This window comes from Podarcis melisellensis, assembly GCF_964234715.1.
Source record: "Podarcis melisellensis genome assembly, chromosome: 10".
Classification (NCBI taxonomy): Eukaryota; Metazoa; Chordata; class Lepidosauria; order Squamata; family Lacertidae; genus Podarcis; species Podarcis melisellensis.
The window spans coordinates 61,920,572-61,942,399 of NC_138542.1; the positions used below are offsets into that span (position 1 = coordinate 61,920,572).

Below are 21,828 nucleotides of genomic sequence, written 5' to 3' on the forward strand. Positions count from 1 at the left end.
GAGAGAGGTTATTTGCACACCATACACTGAAAGCACATTTCAAAGAGATCCCTCCCCCAGGGAAAAGTTTCGTAGGGACTGTAATTTACCCTTCACAGAGCTACAGTTCTCAGCACCTTTCAACAACTACAGTTCCCAGGATTCTTCAGGGTGGCGGGGGAAATGTGCTTTCAATGTTTGGTTTCTATGCAGCTGGAGACCCCCAACAACCCAAGATTCTTTTGGCCTTCCCTTAACTCTGTATTTTTCCATCTCTCCAAAAGCTTTCCGAAAGCTCTCCCTTTCTGATAAGACTGCTCAGGTCTATTTAGAGTAGGAAGGGACCCTGAGGATCATCTTTTTAAAAAATAAATAAATAAATCTAAAAAAGAACTTTACAAATTTTAGCATATAACAAAAGTTGCTGTATCCATTGACCTCCCACCCTCCCCTTCAATGGTTTCTATATTTACCCTTGAATGCTGCATATTTTGGGGACCCTGAAGATCCTATAATCCAACCTCCTGCAATGCAGGAATATGCAGCTGTTCCACATGGGATCGAACCTGCAACCTTGGCATTATCAGCGCCATGCTCTGAGCTATAGAGTCTCTCCAGCCCCTGTGAGAGTTAAATATCTCCCAGCCTAGACCTTGGCTTTGGGTGAACTAATTCAGAGGTCAAGGATTTTGGAACATAGGAAGCTGCCTTCTACAGAGTCAGACCACCGGTCCTTTTAGCTCAGCACCAACCACCGGCTGTCAGCAGCTCTGTGGGAATACAGGTAGCGGACACCCCCAGCCCTACCTGGAGATTGAACTTGGGACCTTCTGCATGCAGAGCAGATGCTCAACCTCTGAGCTACGACCCTTTCGTTATGTCCCCCACTCATTAAATCTGGAGGGGTCCCAAGCATAATTAAAGTAGCAATTGTTTTAACTACTTGCAATGTAAAGGCAGAAAGACATGTTTCAAGAGCTCTCCATTGCTGAGACGTGCAGTACTGATGTCCTGACACTGTTAGGTGTCCTGATGCAATTGTGCTTTTAACAGATCCATGCTAGCAGCTGGACATGTACTGATATGAACATACGCAGCGTAAACGATGTCCGTAATTAAGTGAGCTTAATTGGATTGTGTGTTGTATGTGGGGCATTGTTACTATGTGTTGTTATTTGGGGTATGCAGAGAGGAAAGGGACCCTCGCTGTTCCCATTTTGAGCGGCAGCCCTGAGTTTGTATATTAGCAATTCTGCCCTAAGCAAGGGTTCACACTCCTATTTTCCTTTAGGATAATCAAATAATTGTTTTCTCTTCAACTATGTTCTTTTTATTAAGCATTTCAGAGATGAAGGCACAATTGACGTTCAAACAAGCTGAACAACAACAATAATTGAAGACATTTTTGTTCCAACCAACATCTCCAGCTGGATGAAAAGGTCTCAGCCTTAGGTGCTCATTTTGCATTGTTTTTAAACCCATCTTTAGCTGTTTTTAAAACTATTTTTAGCTGTTTTTATGGCATGCTTGTGAATCAATTTGAGACGACTAGATAAGGCAACTCCTTATTTAAAAAGCACCTTTTATTTATTTAAATGTACTTATTTGATTCAAATATGAATCACTTCCCATAAAGTATCTCAGAGTGATTTCGTAATAAAAACATCTGCAATAAAAACAATGACACATTTTTATATAAAAATATAACGTGGGTGGCGCTGTGGGTTAAACCACAGAGCCTAGGACTTGCCGATCAGAAGGTTGGCGGTTCAAATCCCTGCCACAGGGTGAGCTCCCGTTGCTTGGTCCCTGCTCCTGCCAACCTAGCAGTTCGAAAGCATGTCAAAGTGCAAGTAGATACATAGGTACTGCTCCGGCGGGAAGGTAAACGGCGTTTCTGTGCGCTATTCTGGTTCGCCAGAAGCGGCTTAGTCATGCTGGCCACATGACCTGGAAGCTGTACGCTAGCTCCCTCGGCCAATAAAGCGAGATGAGTGCCGCAACCCCAGAGTCGGTCACGACTGGACCTAATGGTCAGGGGTCCCTTTACCTTTACCTTTAGTTATAACAAAGTAAAGAACAATTTAAAATGCTATCATGTATTAAGCGTAACAACAACAACAACAACAACCACTGTACTAGAAAACAAGTATATAAAAAAATCAGACATAAAATGATAATCATGAGATAACGTTCTTGAATATTATGAATTATCACATCCTTCCAGAATGTAGTGTGGGACTGAGCAAAAAGTTGGTCAACTGGATTTTTGTGGTGGCGTATGATATGAATAGGAACCAATGCTCAATCGAGGTATGATAATCACATTCTTTACGAAGAAGCAAGCTATGGGCCAGACGCTAGACAAAATGTTTTTTAAAGTGGCAGAAGGTTAGCTCCAAGTAAACAGGCTACTAATGACTCCCTCTGTTTTACAAGGGTAATTCCCCCCTGTGTTACTCAGCGAGGACCAGATTTACGGTTGCGCTAAACAAGGGATGTAAGAAGAGGCCGAAAGAAAGGGGTACCCCTGCTGTAGTGTAATTACTTGGGAGCTTCTTAGTGTGGCAAGCAAGTGGCATTCTGTTGCCTGCACTGAATTCCTTTAGAACTCTTCGGAGTAGAAAAAAACACTTGAGCCGAGCTGGAGAGCAAAAAGGGGAAATATATTTCTATGCTGTTTTCACATACTTGAGTAATTGTGCTTGGTTGATGTTTCGGTTCTAAGTGTTGTTTATGTTTTTAAGTTGCCCTGTGGCAGGGTTGAAATTGCAGAACTTTTATGCCAGGTGCACCTTTTTGCATGCCGCACCTGTTCAGATTCCTTTTCTTATTACACAGTTATTAAAGCTACGGGAGCCCTATCCTTCTTTGCATCTGGTCACCCTCCAGAACAGATGCCAGCTCAACCTGTTCTTCCTGTTGCCGGAGCAGTGTGGGTGGAGTTCCTTTTGAAGTTCCCCAGAACTGGAGTCAGGGCTTTTCCAGCAAAGTGGACTCTGAGCCAGAGCGTGCTTTAATAAGCAGTTTGTACTTCATTTTCCAAGCCTTATCTGCCTCTGCCATTTAGAATGAGCTGCTCCAAAATGTGTTCTGTGATAATTATTAAAGTATCAATTAGCCGCCTTTTGAAAATTGTTGTTTAAATGTGACAGTGAAGCTTCATACAGCTAAACCGCAAGAGTCCACTGTATTAAGATGCAGAGCCACAAATACTTCTGAGTCTGTTTAGACAGAAGCATGCAACTTTAATTTCAGTGTGAGAGCTCAGGTGTAGGATATGGAGGATTGTTGTTTTTTGTTTACAGGTGTGTGCAGAATTTCTTTTTTTAAAATAATAATAATTTTTATTGAATGATTTTATGTTACAAAAAACAATACAGCCATACTAACAGTAAATATAATTAAGAAATAAAAATTACATACATCGATATTTAGTTTGTTATTTGTTATTTACCATCTTATTTCCTCCCAAACATTGCATACAACAACACACATATGTGCAGACACCCACACCCGGTGTGTGCAGGATTTTAGTCCTGCTTCCACCTTAAAGTGCAGCCTACCATGATGATGAAAAAAGTAAAACATATCTGTTGACTCTCCATCACCCCTGTTCTATAATATACTGCTAAATCAGGAGATGAAAACACTTCTGCCGCTTCCACCCATTTCCACTTTCCATTATTTCAATGGCTTCCCTTACCTGCTGTGTGCCCTGCTTGTTATGATGGAGCGATAAGGAGAGGGGTGGACAAAAGGGTCGGTGGGAAAATGGGTAGGTTAATCATCTTTTGATTCAGCAGCAAAGGTAAAGTGGAATTTGCAGGGCTGCCAACAATTTGATTGGTCCTTCTCTTGTGCTGCAGCCTGACACGCAGAGCTTCAGCAGCAAATAAAACCTCTTCACTCTCCTTACCTTGAAAAGTTTCCCCACCTTAATTCTCTAGGGTCAGAAGGCACTTGCAGACTGTCTCTGTTTTGGGGTGCAATTCAATCACATGCCAGCAGATTCAGGTTGTGCAAATCATAGCTGATTGGGAGGGCTTGCAAAACAAACTTGCTTACTGCAAAAGATCTGACTTTTGGTGATAAAGCAAGTGAAAGGGAAATGCGCTGAAAAGTGTTGAATAACATTTACTGTGATGCAGGGCTATCTACCATCCCCAAAACAAATCAAGATAGATATTCAGTAAACAAGTCATCTGGAAACACTGGCGGTGTTGATACAGCCTCAAAAGTAGAGGTAGTTTGTTTTGTTTTAAAGGTAAAGGGACCCCTGACTATTAGGTCCATTCGTGACCGACTCTGGGTTGCGGCGCTCATCTCACTTTATTGGCCAAGGGAGCCGGCGTACAGCTTCCGGGTCATGTGGCCAGCATGACTAAGCCACTTCTGGAGAACCAGAGCAGCACACAGAAACACTGTTTACCTTCCTGCTGGAGCGGTACCTATTTATCTACTTGCACTTTGATGTGCTTTCAAACTGCTAGGTGGGCAGGAGCAGGGACCGAGCAATGGGAGTTCACCCCATCACGGGGATTCGAACCGTTGACCTTCTGATTGGCAAGTCCTAGGCTCTGTGGTTTAACCCACAGTGCCACCCGCATCCCGTTTTAAAGTTAGCCCCTCTAAATTCAGTTAACAGCAGACATAATTCTTACTTGCTTTCACTCGATGAAGATGTTGACCCAGTGTGTGGCAGCGGTAGAAAAAGAAGAAGAAGAAAAGAGGTAAATTCCATGTTAGGGATCGTTAGGAAAGGAATTGAAAATAATTCTGCCAATATAATAAGGCCATTATACAAATCTATGATGTGAATGCATTTTGAATACTGTGGAATACAGTTCTGGTCACCTTGCCTTAAGAGGGATATTGCAGAGTTGGAAAAGGTTCCGAAAAGGACAAGGCAAATTATCAATGGGATAAAGCAACTCCACTATGAAGAAAGGTTGCAATAGTGGGGACCTTTTAGTTTAGAGAAGAGGCGAGTGAGAGGTGGTACGACCTAAGTTTATAAAATTCTGCATGGCATGGAGAAAGTGGGCAGAGGAAAGTTTTTCTTTCCCCTCTCATAGCACTAGAACTTGTGGGCATCTAATGAATTTGAACGCTGGAATTTTCAGGACAGATAAAATAAAGTACTGTATTTTTTGCTCTATAAGACTCACTTTTCCCCTCCTAAAAAGTAAGGGGAAATGTGTGTGCATCTTATGGAACGAATGCAGGCTGCACAGCTATCCCAGAAGCCAGAACAGCAAGAGGGATTCCTGCTTTCACTGCACAACGATCCCTCTTGCTGTTCTGGCTTCTGAGATTCAGAATATTTTTTCCCTTGTTTTCCTCCTCCAAAAACTAGGTGCGTCTTGTGGTCTGGTGCGTCTTATAGAGCGAAAAATACAGTACTTCTTCACACAGTGCATAGTTAAACTATGGAATTCACACCCACAGGGGCAATGATGCCCACCAGCTTGGATAGCTTTAAAAGAGGATTAGAGAAGTTTGTGGCGGGCAGGGCTACATAGGCGCCGACTCCATGGGGCTTGAGGGGGCCCGAGCCCCCTCAAAAATTCGTTTGGGGGGGCTCCGCCCCCCCAATAATCTCCGGCGCCCCTCCAGCAGAGCGCCATCGCCGCCCCTCCCCCAGCCCAAAATGCACAGGGAGGGGCGGGCTGCATGCCTCCTGCCCTCCCTCCCGAGCAAAAGCTCCACCCAATTTCCTTTGGAGCTGATCACGAGGAGGCGGCGCCACTTTATTTGCATATTCATGAGCTTATTTATTATTCATGAGCTTTCCCGGGCCCCCCCAATATTTTTTATAAGTCCGCGTCCCTGCAGGGCTATCAACAGCCACGCTGGCGATGTTCTGCCTCCATGGTTGGAAGCAATAACGTTTTTGAATACGTTTCTGGAAGGGGAGAGTGTTTTTGTGCTCAGGTCCTACTTGTGAGTTTCCCACAGCCACCATGTGGGAACAGGATGCTGGACTGGACTGGTCTCATCCAGCAGGTCATCATGTGTCCTTCCAGGGTTTCTCAAACTTGGGTCTCCAGCTGTTGTTGGACTACAACAGCCATCATCCCTGGCCACTGGTTCTGCTAGCTAGGGATTATGGGAGTTGTAGTCCAACAACAGCTAGAGACCCAGAGCCAGAGCTGCTGTGCAACGCATCTTAAACATTTTCTGTCATGCTTTTAAACTGACCGAGTATCTTCTTTCATTTGATGGCGATGGGAAAAAGCAATTGAAGCTCAAGTTTCACAAGTGTACCTGACCCACTGGGTAATTGTTTTTCCAGTATCTTCTGCTCCAAGCTGGCTGCATAGCTGCAGAGTGAAAAGCCACTGCCTTTGCTTCTTTTTCTTCTTTTAAAAGGATGGTGCAGAAGGGGGAAAGAGGCAGCCTCACCAAATCTCTCAATGATTGCTTGGCTGTCATTTGCCCTGTGGTTCGGGGGATTAAACTGCTACACTTCCCCACTGCATGGGAACACAACAGTCTGAGTAGGAAAGTTAATAAATTGAGAATTCTGGCTGCTTAGGCCCAGGGAAGGTCCAGATGTAGAGGCGTTGCTGGATGTGAGGACTCCAGTTTCAGTGGCAGAGGGAGGCGCGGCCGACAGATTAAGATAATGAGGGGTGATGGTGATCTGATCAGAGACAGAACAGATGTCTCAGGGAGTGAAGGAGATGGGAGGGGACAGCATGTCTACGCACAGAGTAAGAAAATATGAAGGAGCGAGTGGTGAGATGGTGGAGAAGATATGCGAGGTTTCTGTGCCATATAGAATTCCTGGTGCTGGCTGACTGTGGCTTATACTTAAGACGTTGTCTTATATAGAATCAGATCAGTGGTCCATCTCGTACAGTATTTTCTATGCAGGTGCAGGGAACCTTTTTCAGGTTATATTCCCTACCCAGTAATGTTTGTGGGGGAAAGCAGGGGACGGTGGATGGGGCCAGAGACAAAAGGAGGCCTAGCAACAAATGCCTTTTGAAATATACTCGGAGTCGAGAGTGGATTTCATGCTCTTTATTCAGCTCATAGTGGTGAGGAGGAATGGAAGTTCCCCCAGAATGTCTGCTTTAAATACGTTATTTACACAATGGGCCCCATGTGATTGGCTAATTCCGGGATTCACCTGTAGGCCAATCAGGTTGCGGATTCACTTCCACCTGGAGCTGGATTGGGTGGCTCCTATGGACCAATCAGACTTCTGCATTCTGGATCCTATTGTTCTAGGACCAATCAGACTGCTGCATTCTGAATCCTATTGTTCTAGGACCAATCAGACTGCTGCATTTTGGTTCCTATTCAACTCAATACATACCTTTTTACAGCAAGCTGGTTTCTACACGCCCTGCTCTTTCCCCCATCTAGGGAAGCAAAAGGCATTGTCAGAGTTGAAGGACACATTCCAGCCAAGCAAAAACACTCAAGGAGGATGTGAAACAGGAGCAGTGAGGGGAGGCAAGGGGTGGCTGTAGACAGTACCAAGGATCAGAGAGGTGGAAGACCCATACCCCACTGACCTGGACTCTGACCTTAAAATGGTGTTAATAATACAGAGGCTGACAAGGGCTGGAACACAGGGTTGGGCGGGGTGAAGGAGACAGCAGCCTTCGAACATAGGGGTGGGTGGGCAGGTAAAGAGGCGTATCTGAGGTCGCTCAGCCCCAGCCAACTAGAAAAAACAAGTGTCTGCTTGTAAACAAAACCAGAGAACAGTCCTCACATCCATGGGGAAGGGCGGGAGGAGAGAAGGAATAAAGAGGCCTATGAGACCATGATAATAGAGTGAATTTAAATTCAAGACATAAAACATCTGCCTGCACAATAAAGTATTGTTTTTACTTCTGTTTCCTTCCAGTCTTTTGAAGGCGCTCAGACACAGAAGCCTTCCAAGCGCTCCAGGTTGTGGTCGCGCCCATACCTGCTTAACTTTAGAGACAAAACTACAAAGGTGCAGCTTGTCATCTAGGGGAAGGGATGTGGTTGAAATGTGACCTCACTCTTGTGGCTGATTTTCCCATTAACAATGCAGTCATTAGGCTGCATTGTTATTACCTGCCAGCATATGTATATTTCCTTGTATTTCCTCAACTCCCCCCACCTTTCACATGACCTCCCACTTGACCTCCGTGATTACTCATTTTCAGTCATGTCTTTTTTGAAGCTGTCAGCAAAAAGGCATTGCTTGTGTGTCAGTTACATATTAAAAAGGTATAGTCTTGCAAGAGCTGAAACTGGCTAGGTTCAATAGAGAGCTTGCAGAAGGCCCTTGTTAGTTAGACATAGCCACACGAAGAGTACCAGTTCTTTAGATTATGCCTTCAGACACACAGCCAACTCAGTGGAGCAGTGCGTTTTGAAAAAAAAAATTAGTTTAAACATATCTAACTCTGCATCGAATTGCAGTCTTAGCTGGATTAGTTGCAAAGTTGAAACTGACAAAAGTATTATCTAAATTTTGCCCTAGCTTAATTTGTTTCATCGCCTATGCAGCTACCCCTCTTTGCAGGCTGAGTGATCACTCCACTTCTTGCATGACTGGCACTGAATCTTATGTTTTCATCATTTGTTGGGCAAGAGTGCTTAGGCCAGATGTTTTGTCTTATTCTTATTCTTTTTTATGGTTGCTCTGCTTGCTATTTGATTTTTATCTGCCTTGCGTTACAGTACTATTGGTGATTACGTTGTTTTACATATTATATGGCCTTCTTGTACTCCTTCTGGGATTGCCTGGCAATGAAGGATGGTGTTTGTGTGTGTGTATAAACAAAATCAAAAACTGCTTCTATAAAATTAATTTTTTATTCTTTATTCAATGTATTTGTCTCATAAAACAAATAGCTTTAGGAGACTTCCACACACACAGTGTTAAGTTTAACAATAAAACATCAGTGCTCCAAAATCTAACAGAGAAACTGCAATAAGTATTACTATTATTATTATTATTATTATTATTATTGGTCATCATCATCATCATCAGTTATATTAACTCCTTCCCATGAGGCATCCCAAAGTGATTTACAATATAATAATGCATATAAAAGTTTCATATTAGAAAAAGTTGAAGCAATATATTAAAACGATTAAAAATCAATTATTAATAGAAAACCAATTTAAAACAGTAACAGCACATAAATAAAATCAGTTCAAATCCAAGACAGACGCCAATTGGGATGAAGATTTTAGAAGGCTTGTTGAAAGAGGGACATCTTTAGGGGGCATCGGAAAGACAAGAGACAAGCTACCTTCCTGGTATGCAAGGCCCAATTCCATTCCTATGGAATGGACCCCCTGATGGGCTGAAATGTGCATGATGCCCTCTGCTGCAGAACACAGTGATTGGTTGGGTGTGCAGAGGATGAGGCAATCTCTTGGGTATCTTGGTTCTAAGCTGTAAAGGGCTTTGTACACCTGCACCAGTGTGTTGAACCTAGCTCGAGAGCTTAATTGGGACCCAACGCAATTCTTTTAGCAGTGGCATCATATGACAGCAATTGTCCCATGGAATCCAGCATCCTGTTCCTACAGCAGCCAACCAGATGCCTGTGGGAAGCTCACAAGAAGCATCAGAGGAGAACTTCATTCTTCCCACCTGCAATTCCCAGCAACTGGTGTCCTACAGCCTCTGACAGTGGAGGGAGAACATGGCCATTGTGGCTAGTAGCTGAAGAGGAGAGCCGCCCGCCATGTGGGCAGTCCCACAAGTCCATGTCTAGTCACTGATGGAAACAAGATGCTGGCCTAGACAAACTATGTCCTGTCCAGAAGGGCTTTTTTTTGGCCATCCTTTATATTGTACAGAAATTTAGGATCCAAGCCTAGATGCAGGGCTTCCTTCTGAGTAGGTATCCACAACATGCACTTAAAGCACATGACTTTCCCCCCAAAATCCTGGGAACTGTAGTTTGCTCCTTGTAAAACTGTGTTTCCCAGCACCCTCCGCAAAATACAGTCCCCAGGATTTTCATGCTTTGAATGAATGGCCTCATGCTTTGAATGAATGGCATGGATCAGACTGCACGGTCAGGTTGCAATTCTGCCAACGCTTTCCTCGGGTTTATGAGCGCACGGGTAGGATTGTGCTGTAATCAATCCATCAGATGCTTCCGGCTGGACTTTGATACTGCTCCTAAATCCGTCTGTTTGCCTAGCAGTAATGTTCGCCTTCTCCAGAAACAAGGCACAGCGGCTCCTACATGAGAAATGTTCCCACCTTCCCGGAATGCTGCGCTATCTCTCGCGCACACATGCAGCACGGTGCTCAACGGTACTTAGTTTTCGCCCCCTCCGGAACCGTGGCAGAGCATCGCAGCCTTTGACGCAAACACCCCAAATGACTCCGCTGCCCATTGACTGCCACCGACGCTCGGGAGGCGGGGGATGGAGAAAGAAAAATCCAAAAAATAAAATAAAAAGGAGGCTAGTATAAATACGATAATTCACTTTCTCACATTTTGCTATGGCTCACTGACTAGCGCCAACGCGCGTGCATGCTGGGGGGGGGCGACGACACCAGTGTGCGGACGACGTGGCCTCACTTATGTGTAGAGATTGCGTGCGGGTGTGAGTGAAATAGTTAACGATCCCTTAAAAATAAGCATTAAAAGACACACACACACTCCAAGCCCCTCTTCGCCCTTCCAGGAGTTTTTTAAGCAACACGGGAGCGCGTAACTTCCGCTGGTCGCCTATAGGAGGCGCGCTGTTGGGTTTCCCCCTCCCCACATTAATTTCAAGGCGGGGTTAAAGAAACCACGGTGGGCGGGGCTTCGCGGCGCGCGTTCGCGAGCCACTGAGTCGGCTCCGGAAGGCGGGAGGGAGAAGAGCTGAAGGGGAGATATCGAGGCGGAGGAGGAGCGTGGCAGGAGAGCTCGGTGCTGATTGGCGGCTGATAAGCCCTCCCTCCATGGGCTTCTCTCCTCCTCCTCCTCTCTCCCCCCCCCCGCCTTTCCCCAACTGTCTTTTCTCCCTCACTCCAAGCTCGCGCCGCCGTCCAGGTGTTTTCGGCTGGTTCGCTCGCGGAGGCGCGCGCGTGCGGCGGCGGCTCTGTTGACGGCGGCGCGCGGCGCTCCCTCCCTCCCCCCCCCGCCCATTCCCACTGCCTCGCGCTCTTTCCTCCCCGTGCCCGCGCGCGCGCCGCTTTCGCCCCGGCTGCTACTGCCGCCGCCGCCGCCTCCTCCGCCGCGCTCGGACATGGCGGCGGACCTGAGCGCGGAGCGGCTGCGCTCGCTGCCCGCCTGCTGGAGCTACGGGATCAGCCGCGGCGGCCGCGTCTTCTTCATCAAGTAAGCGAGCGAGCGAGGCGGGAGCGAAGGCGGAGGGAGCGGTGGCGGCGGCGGCGAGGGACGCGAGGCGGGAAAGGAGGGATGCATGACCCTGAGGGGAAGAAGAAGAAGAAGAGGAGGAGAGGAGCGGCTCCGGGGCTGCCCGCCCGCCCGGGGTGGGGGCGTCGAAGGCGGCTGTGTGGCGGCGGCGGCGGCGCTGCTGAGGCGACCCGGGGTGGTTCTGAGGGAGGGTCGTCGTGGTCGGCTTTAGGGTCCGGCCGGGGTCGGGTCACCGCCGCGCGCTCCTGCTCCTCCTCCGCTCACGCGCCGCCCTGTGTTTTCTCCCCTTAGCGAGGAAGCCAAGAGCACGACCTGGCTGCACCCGCTGACCGGAGAGGCGGCGATCACCGGGCACCGCCGCAGCCCAGGTAAGGAAAGAAAAAATACCAAACAGCGCAGCCCGCTCGGAAGCGGCGCTAACCCCACTTTCTCCCTCCCTTTCTCTCTCTTTCCCTCTCCCTCTCTTCTCTGTGTGTCATCCCCCCCCTTCCCGTGTCCTCACAAGCCCTCCGTGGAAAAGAGTGTAGAGATATCTTTGCAGGGAAGGTGGAATAGAGTGAGTGATGAAAGAAAGAGGTGGAGGTGGGTTTCTCGATTTCCCTCCCCGACTTACCTGCCTAGCCCTTCTTTTCTTGCTCTCCTCTCACACGCTGTTTTTCTCCTACGCACAGATACACAGCCCCTCTCTCACACCCTGCTCCTCCTCACGTGCTTAAAACCTTCTTGTGGACTTGAAAGCTGACACTGAGTCACTCCTTGTGGCGCTTTCCTCCTCCTTTAAACATTTTGCCTGGAGGTGCTGTCAACTCCTCTCTCCATGTTTAAAAACCCTTCAACTTGGGCGAGGTGGGCTCTTCAGACAAAAGCACCACAGTGAATCACCACCATTCCCCCACACCTGTAAACCCTTCCCTCACTCCCATCTCTTGTCCTTGGGGTGGGGGACTTCATACCACTTATTGTCCCCCTCCAAATAGAGCCACCACTGAGTCACACTTGCCACATTTTAATCCCTCCAATTTGTGGGGGGCTTCATATAAAACCACACACACATTTGAGCTTTACCTTCAATTTGGCATTTCAGACCCTCTTCCTATAAGCCTGTCTCTGCTACCTCTTGGACCACAGTTCCACTCTTGACTCAGCCTCTGTCACTGGGTTTTACTCTACATGTGCTTAAAAATCACTAAACTCTTACAGAACGTCTTGGCTCAGTTTTCTTCTTGCTTCCAACCATAATCCAGTTTGACTTGTCTGTACCCCTCATTAACTTTACTTAACCTTTTTTCTTCTTTTGCTGTTGACTGGAGCTTTTGTCCTCACCTTCCTTGGGGAGGGGCAAAGTAACAACTCATGCTCAGTGATCACTCATCTCCCCTCCCCCTTTCTTTAATAGGCCCTTTTCTGTCTCCCTGTAACCCATCTCTTTGCTCAACCGCTTCCCCACCTAATTACTCTATTCATTTACTACATGTTTCCAAAGTAGAGAGAGAATTCTCTTTCACCAGAATGCTTTGGCTTCACATTCAAGCCTGGTACTAATAATTTGTTCTTCTTCCTCCACAAAAAACTCCTAATGACCGCAATGACCCACCCTTGAAAGGCACTATTTTGTGCTTCAAAATCTCTTAACTCCCTCCCTCCCTTTTCTATGACCACTTGAAAGTAGTGTACAGGTATACTATCCCACACCCTTTAAACAAAAACTAAAACCAGCTGTGCCCCCTTTCTCCAAGTACCTGCCATTTCAGTCTTTTGTGTTTTCACAGCATCTTTGGAGCTAGTTGTCTCTGACCCTTCACTTCATACACATTATCCTACTGGCCTACTGTAACTTTCCTTCCAATGAGCCTCATAGTCTGCATTCTCAAAACTAACTGATCTCTCCGTTGTTTCCTGCCACCCCCTCCCCATGGGCCCTTTGTCTCTTCAATGACACTTCCTTAATTCCTAAATCTTCTGTTGATAGCCCAGCCTCTAGTCTAGGAAGTAAGGAGTGCACACTTCAGGCTAACTTTGAAGCTGGTCTATAGTGTGTCTGCAAAGTACAGATTTCACATCCAGTGTGAAAATGTCTGTCTTCTGGCTTGGATGAACATATTAACTCTTGGTGGGAAATGACACACAAGAGGCTCAAATGCCCTTAAGTGAAATGTGTGACACTCCTCAATAATTTTAACTCCAGCAACTCTACTTTCCCTAAGAACTGACTCGTAAACATTGTCTTTGTCCGGCTCACCTCTATTACCGTACTGTCATGCCATCCTAGTTAATTAAATTGCACTGATTCCCAATACCAATTAACCCTTAATCTCACCCACCCCTAACTAGGCAGTTTTCTTTGCTATATTTCCCATTGGCCTTCTAGTCCTTCATTATCTTTGTACTCCTACGCAGTATTTATTCTCAAATGTCCAGTTTACTAATTGCCTTATTCACCCCCCCCAAAGTATATCTTCTTCACTGACTTGTTAGCCATTGGCTATCCCTTATTGTTATTATCCTCGTCTGTCATTCTGCTGTGCAAATTCTCTTTAGTAACCAACCCCATAATCCTTCTCTCTTCTTTGGGAGACTAAACCCATACTAATCTTTTCCCACTTGGCTCCTGGATTTCAGCTTCTGAATTGCTATCCCTGCCCTTGCTCAGCTAACCTCACATCTGTTTTCTTATCAACTTAGTTGTGTTCCTCCAAAATCTAGCTACTACTCTGCTAAGCTGCAGAGAAATCGGCAGCTCTCTTAATGCATCTTCTTCAGTGGCCGCATCTCCACCCACTGGACAAGCTTTCTGAACTGCCTTAAGATCTTCAACATAGCCAGATGAAACTTTAGCAAGAAGCTGTTTCTCCCTTGTCTTGCTTCTTGAATCTATTCCTACTCCGTTTGTGCTGCCCTATTCTGTTCTGCAAGTAGCTAAAACAAATATCGACATTTATAAACACTTTGTGCAGTATGGCTATAGGGAAATGTTTATTTTCCTCAATTAAGGGACAGGTAATTATTCAGTATGACCCTGTGACAGTTGCCTAGCCATTCAGGGTATCTGAATGCATTGTAGGCTAATGGGAGGCAAATCATATTTAGCCAGCAGCACCCAAGTGCAGATTGAATAATGAATCTCTCTGGAATGGTGAAATGTTCTCCGCAGTTAAAGTGTTACAAAAGTCTGCTATCAAAAATGAAATAATTGCACAAGCTTTCAGTTGTCTTGGTTGATGTATACATGCTCTTCTACCTTTTTGTCTGCCTTTTATATTATAACTGCTATGCTTCTTGAAAGTAGCTCACAGCCAATGGATTCCTCTTCTGGTACTCTCTTACAGTCGCACAGTCTGTATGCTTAAAGCTTCCTCCCTGAGCAGAACACAAAATCACCTGCTCATAGCTTTTCAGCATCATGATCTCTAGAGCTTGGCATCTAATGATGACTGCTTTGTGAAATTCATAGATAGCACTCAAGTGCATTCACCTAGAAACATTCCCTCTCAATCTAGGATAAGAGAGTGGGTGGGGAATGGTGGGACTGAGAAAGTGGGGGCAGGAGCTTGAGGAATAACTGGGGAGGAGAGGAAGGTAGAATTTGTCTCCTTTGCCATTTGTTTCTCTGGAGAAGAGTAGCAGCAGAAAGAGGGATTGGCTGGAAAAGGGATTTAAAGCAAAGCTTCGTGCTTTGCTACCTGCTGGCACAGTACACTGGCTGTTGAGAGGTGGGTATTTAGAAATGCAGTTTTTGTTTTTCATTGGTGTAAATACCTGTTGTAGGGAAAAAGGAAAGAGAGGGCAGCCTGGAGACGTTCAGATGGTACATCTTGTTTGCATGTTTCTTATTCACACATTATATTGCTCTTTTGTCTTTACTGCATGTGACCTGGGAGAAATTTTGGAGGAGAGGTTCTTGTGTTCTGTTTATCACCCTTCCTAGTCATATTTGTGGGGAATGTCTTGGAATAGTTTATAGCCAGATACATTTGGAGGTCAATGTTGAATGTAGTTGCATTTCACACTTGGCATTCATTAGGTGATGTATGTTCTCGCACTGTGTTTAAGCTTTTTTTTCTCTGATCACATTTTCAATACATTCTGTTTCCACCATGCACATTGTTTCTCTGCTTCATCAATTTGCCAGTTATGCCAAAACATGTTAGCAACTTCCATGAAAAGTCAGGTTTTTTTGTTGGCTTAAAAATATTTTAAGGTAATGAACCAAACTTATTTTTTGGCAAATGGAATGCTTCATACTGCTGGCATGGTGAATTCCGAATAGTCTTATGATAATATTTGGATAACTGATCGTACTAATATACCAACCGGACCTGCTGTTCTTTTTCTTACATGGGAATGAATGTGGAAAGCTTTTTTACTCTAGCTTGTGTAATATTCCCTGATATAAGTTTGCTGTAACTACTGCTTGAAATGCCTCATACTGGCATAAAATATTTCTCCAAAAGATTGTATCTCCTATAAACATTTTGGTTACTAGACTGGTGTTGTTCTGTTTCATGCTATGTACTGCAGCTTAAAAAAGACAGGTGTTACGTATCGCAGTAAGCAAAGCCAGATGTATTAAGACAACAAAGGAAAATACAGTACTCTTGGCTAAATGATTATTTTAGGCAGTGAAGCTTATGATTAAAAAAGCATACTATTTTTTTTCTCTGGTTTTGCATTTTTCTAGTGGAAGAAGAGGACAGGCTTTGATTTTGATTCCTCTTCTTAAAAGAGCCTTTAGTGATTGATGCTCCATTGCCGACTAGAGAGAAACACCGTATTTCTCTTCCTCTGCCACTGGATTAGTAGTGAGAATAAATTCTCTATAGTATTGTCTGGTCTATGAACACTTGCAAGCTCAACTTGAAGATATGGCAAGATGATGTAACTATGCTGTCATAACAAATAGCTTCTGTTGTGATTCTTACCCAGCTACCATTTTGGAAGTTTGTGACTTAGAGTGCAATCTTGTTCTTAGAGTGACTTGTGTTCAAATATGTTACAGCTGATAGTTATATGACTACAAGTAGTGTCTAAAGTAATATGTGCATCTTAACTAGTACTGATGTATGTTACTGATGCTAGACAAAACTCCACGTGATGGAATATAAGACAAAGTCTAATGTACAAATAGTTTTAGGAATATTTGTCTAAGAGTTCAATCCAAGCACAACATCTGTTGGGATGGGTGAATTAGGATCAAGTGGATCTTATTCTCAGCCAGACTATGCTGGTATAAGTCCCTCACCCTAGCCCACCCACATCTAAGCTGGTTGATCCCAAACCAGTGTATTTTACACAAGGGATGCAGGTGGTGCTGTGGTCTAAACCACTGAGCCTCTTGGGTTTGCTGATCAGAAGGTTGGCGGTTTGAATCCATGCGATGAGCTCCCGTTGCTTTGTCCCAGCTTCTGCCAACCTAGCAGTTCAAAAGCATGTCAGTGCAAGTAGATAAATACAGTGGTGCCTCGCAAGACGAAATTAATCCGTTCCGTGAGGCTCTTCGTATAGCGGTTTTTTCGTCTTGCGAAGCAAGCCCATTGACAGCTTAGCGGATTAGCGCTACAGCTGTCAAGCGGCTTCCAGCGATCAGCTGTTAAGCGGCTTATCAGCGGAACAGCTGATAAGCGGCTTAGCGGCTTAAAAAAAGGAAGAAAAAAGCGAAAAAAACCCGCAGGGGGATGCAAGATTTTTTTCGTCTTGCGAAGCAACCCCATAGGGGAATTCGTTTTATGAAGCGCCTCCAAAACGGAAAACCCTTTCGTCTAGCGGGTTTTTCATCTTGCGAGGCGTTCGTCTTGCGGGGCACCACTGTAGATACCGCTGTGGTGGGAAGGTAAACGGCGTTTCCGTGTGCTCTGGTTTCCATCACAGTGTTCTGCTGCACCAGAAGCGGTTTAGTCATGCTGACCACATGACCCGGAAAGCTGTCTGTGGACAAACCTCCGGCTCCCTTGGCCTGAAAGCAAGATGAGCACTGAACCCCATAATTGCCTTTGACTGGACTTAACCGCCCAGGGGTCTTTTACCGTACCTTAGTTTACACCAGCATAAACCCTGAAAAATTAGCATGCTGGAGGAGTGGTGTGGGTGGAACTAGGTGGGGAGAGGTATAAATTAGATCCTAACTATGTTCAGCTGTGTCATATGACCTGCAAGCCAATGGAATTTACACCAGCAAAACGGTGGTACAGTCATACCTCGGGTTAAAGTAGCTTTGGGTTGAGCGTTTTCGGGTTGTGCTCCGCAGCGACGTGGAAGTAACAGAACGCTCAAAATTACGTCATGCGCAGACGAAGCAAATTGCGACCCGTGCACACGCAGACACAGGTTGCGTGTGCTTTAGGATGTGAACGGCGCTCCGGAACGGATCCCATTCGCATCCAGAGGTATCACTGTATATATCAAATTCTATTTTAAAGACTTGTTTTCCCTCTGTCATATTAAAGCTGGCTCAGTTAGCAGTGGCCCCACTTCTGAGTTTGGATCTAACATACTTTATGTGGGTGTAAAGCAGAATGGCTTCCCCATACTTATTGGCTGTTTTTTGGAATTTCAACCACTAGTAAGTGTACAGATAAAAGCATAGATTAAAAATGCACTTGGTTACATTCAACTGGTTCTGTCATGTGATCAAATGCTCTTTGTATTGCTTCTTAGACCTACCCACAGGCTGGGAAGAGGCCTATACATTTGAAGGTGCAAGATACTACATAAAGTAAGTAAGATTCTACATTTAAATACATTATGGAATATGGTGCTGAATCTCCGTATGGTCTTATGTCCTCTTATGGAATTATATGCTGTGCACATTGAGAGTAGTGAAATGGCTATATGCATATGTGAAAGTATCCTGTAGAATGGGATTTTGGAATGTTAATGGCATAATTGTATGATAAAGATTTCAAGGAGGGTAGACTGGCATTTGTGACATCGTGTCTTTTTATTTTTGCAGTGATCCTCTGAGGTAGAGTAGACTGTGAAATAGCAACTTGTCCGAGGCCACTTATGCATGCATCTCATGTTCGTAATGCTCCATAGCTGTGTGGGAACCTGATTTCACATCAAAACTTAACACTCTCACTCCTACATACCACTTAGATCATTACTCCACTTTTAAATATATTAACATATATTGCTTACACCAAGCCATGCTTAATTCTATTTTAAACTTTCAATTTGCCAGAGGTTTCATTGTCTTTTGTTGTGATTTATACAGCTGGGGCCCCAGCTTTCAGGGATTTATAATGTTTAAAGTATTTTGAATATTCTAGACGAAAGTTGTACCCCCAAACAAAGTTAGCCTTCAAAAAAAGACAGGATAATTGTGTGGTTACTGTGCGGTCGTGTTATGCTTCAGTAAACTGTGTTGAAAAAATATTGGGTTGAACCCAAAAGTGTCTTCTGCTTGCAGAAGGTATCCGCTGTTCACAAAAGTGCTGTTTTTAAATATTTCATTGGAAAGATGTACAAGAAAAAAGAAACTTTATCCAAATATGTTCTTACACAAGCAGAAGCATGAGACCCATCATAGACCTTCCTATTATCACAGTTGGAACATGTTTCCCTTCCACTCACAGTTCAGTGTTTAACATCTGCTGCAGCAGAAAGATTTCCTTGCTACCAAAACCGTATTCAAAAGCATTTGGAGTTTTAGGGGGCTTTAAATCTTGTCTGGCTTAATTTGATCTACACCTCGCATTTTACAGCATGCCTCCAAGTGATAAAGTTTTTCCCACGGATCATTATATGTTTTGAGTTGTTCAGTTGGTTTGATGGGTAATATAGCTAGATATTTATGGATGAGGAAATACTTTAAAATCCCTGTCCTTGTCTGTTGCTTGTCTTAGCTCTTTAGTATGCTGCACACGTTCAAGCCACGCTTTGACCAATTTTCTAGAGCCATTTCAATTGACATTTAACCCCAGCTTTGGCATGGAAAATGCTTTGGAATGATGACCTGTGTCAGGAGAGACGCGGGGCCCTGTTAATTCTCCTTAATCTCTCAGTAGCTTTTGATACCACTGGCCATGGTATCCTTCTGGAGTGGCTACCTGAGTTGGGGTGAGCGGCAGCACTTTGCTGTGGTTCCAGATCAACTCGGATGGTTGTTTTCACAGGCTGATGCTTGGGGAGTGCTGTTCAGGTCCAGAGAGCCTTCATTGTGTGTTTCTGCAAAGTTAGGTTTTATCTTGTATGCGATTTAACAGCTATACGAAACCGCTTAGTGGAGTCATCTGGAGTCCTGGAGTACATTGTCAGCAAGATAGTCTGAGTGCATGACATCAGCCTTGGCCCGACTTCATTGGCTACCAGTTAGTTTCTGGGCCCAATTCAGAATGCTGGTTTTGAGCTTTAAATCCTTCTCTCCATATGAACCAACTTGGACCTTGTGGTTGTTATCTGAGGCCCTTCTTCATGTGCCCCTTCTTTGGGATGTCTAGATAGTGGCAGCATGAGAACAGGCCATTTCTGTGGTGGCTCCCTGCTTGTGGAATGTCACTTCCAGAGAAGCTTCCCTGGTGTTATCATTACCGTATTTTTTGCTCTATAAGACTCACTTTTTCCCTCCTAAAAAGTAAGGGGAAATGTGTTTGCGTCTTATGGAGCGAATGCAGGCTGCGCAGCTATCCCAGAAGCCAGACCAGCAAGAGGGATTGCTGCTTTCACTGCACAGTGATCCCTCTTGCTGTTCTGGCTTCTGAGATTCAGAATATTTTTTTTTCTTGTTTTCCTCCTCCAAAAACTAGGTGCGTCTTGTGGTCTGGTGCGTCTTATAGAGTGAAAAATACGGTACATAGCTTTCTCTGCTACATTTGCATTTTTTTTTTTTGCCAGACCTTTGGCTCTTATTAAACTGTGGCTTTCTTCTGGAATGTTTGATTCCTGCCCCCCCCTTTTAAAAAAAAAGATTGTATTGTAGATTGTTATTTGTTTTTCTTTCATGTCTGTTTAAATTTAAGTTGCTTTGAATTACCTTAGTAAAAAAGCATGCAATAATTTTTAATAACAACAATAACAATGATAATGCTGCATGTTGCCTTATCTGCCTTTCACCATGGGGAGACAGGCTTGCAATAATAGCAGAGAACAGGTCTTGTGAGGACTCTGGGAAAAGATTCTGTGTGGATTTCAGTTTTACCACCTTGGTTGAGAAGAAACATCCATTAAATTTGACTTGAAGCATAAAGACTGTGGCTCAGTGCAGGGCACATGCTTTGCATGCAGAAGGTCCCATGTTCAATTTGCAAAGCCTTGGGGTAAATCATAGCTAGCATGCATTCATGTAGTCCCACTAATATCGTTAACCTTACAATGATTGAGTGCCACAGTGGCTGCAATTCTAACGTTTGAACCATTGAAATCCATGGAGCTTATCTTGAAGTAATGCTTGCAGGATTGGAGTATTGTGCATAAAAGTCATTTTGTAGTCGAGACTCTCTCACTTTCTCTTGAGAGTTAGATGTTCCAAACCATATTTGAGTGCTTACTAATTTCTGCCTTCATTGTGACACCAGGAGAGAGGAAGTGATGTCCCTTCAAGGCAGTTTTAAACATGTTTCTAAAGGTCTTCTAATGGTTAAAATGCAGGGCTACATGTTTAAGTACCTGACTCTGGTTCTCATTGCTATTCTGTCCTTTTCCCTGTATCTTAACAAGTGTGGGCTTGGCAAGAGAATAGTTTTTTTAACAATGCAAATGTAATCTGAGGCTGTAGTCCTGTGCACACTTACAATTTCCAATGGTGTGACTTGCATATAAGTAAATATGAATAGGATTGTGCTGTAAATTACAGAATGTATCCTATCTTCTCCTATTTATAGTTATGTTATTAACAAACACCCCTGTTTTCCTATATGCACTGTTCTACTTCTGTACAGTTCTGTACAGTTCATATGATGTAAAGCTTTAGCATCGACCATGGTATCCTTCTGCTGTGGCTGTCTAAGGGGTGACTGGCACATCTTTGCAATGGTTCAAGTGGCATGGAGTACCTTCCATCAGCTTGGGCGGGTGGCCCAGTTGTGCCCCTATGGACAGGGATAACTTAACTTCTGTTGTCTATGCTCTAGTACCCTCGAGATTAGATTACCGTAATGTGTTACATGTAGGGCTGCCTCTGAAGACTGTTTGGAAACTTCAGTTGTTGCAAACATCAGTGGTTAGGCTGCTCTCTGCGACAAGGCAGTTTGAGAATATTGCACCAATTCTGGCCTGACTGCACTGACTGTCAGTTAGTTTCTAGGCCCAATTCAAAGTACTGGTTTTGACCTATAAAGCCTTAAACAGCTCAGGTATGCAATGCTCAAATGACTGCCTCTCCCCATATTAATCAACCCCATATGAGGCTCACTTGGTGCCTTTGTTACATATCTTTAGGCACCAGGCGAAAACATTTCTCTATAACCAGGCCTTTAGCTTATTAACCTTCTATGGCCTTTAAATGTATTTGTGGGAGGGAGGCTATTGGTTTGTTTTTGTTTTATTATGTATTTTGTGTTCTCATTTTGTATTTTTATGT

General features: G+C 44.5%; 1 protein-coding gene and 2 long non-coding RNA genes across 25 annotated transcripts in view; 2 read left to right on the forward strand and 1 right to left on the reverse strand.

The window, feature by feature from the left end:
• LOC309378852 overlaps window positions 1-8,754 on the forward strand; it is a 156,640-nt gene extending 147,886 nt beyond the window's left edge. For 2 of the 3 annotated variants that reach the window (XR_014172198.1, XR_014172199.1), the window contains one exon: window positions 1,318-1,677. This is a non-coding gene — a long non-coding RNA (uncharacterized lncRNA). Of the gene's footprint in view, window positions 1-1,317; window positions 1,678-7,849 lie in introns of those variants that run through there. The other variant, XR_014172197.1, reaches the window with a different exon arrangement.
• LOC309378900 overlaps window positions 1-21,828 on the reverse strand; it is a 485,967-nt gene that overhangs the window by 4,762 nt on the left and 459,377 nt on the right. The gene's annotated exons all lie outside the window — the stretch shown is intronic.
• Window positions 11,136-21,828, forward strand: part of PLEKHA5 (pleckstrin homology domain containing A5) — a 170,730-nt gene continuing 160,037 nt past the window's right edge. For 9 of the 21 annotated variants that reach the window (XM_081926785.1, XM_081926770.1, XM_081926771.1 and 6 more), the window contains exons 1-3: window positions 11,140-11,276; window positions 11,607-11,683; window positions 17,967-18,024. In XM_081926785.1, the coding sequence (XP_081782911.1) occupies window positions 11,185-11,276; window positions 11,607-11,683; window positions 17,967-18,024 (227 nt within the window). In that variant the 5' untranslated portion in view covers window positions 11,140-11,184. Of the gene's footprint in view, window positions 11,277-11,606; window positions 11,684-17,966; window positions 18,025-21,828 lie in introns of all 21 variants that reach the window. The other 12 variants (XM_081926764.1, XM_081926779.1, XM_081926783.1 and 9 more) reach the window with 2 other exon arrangements.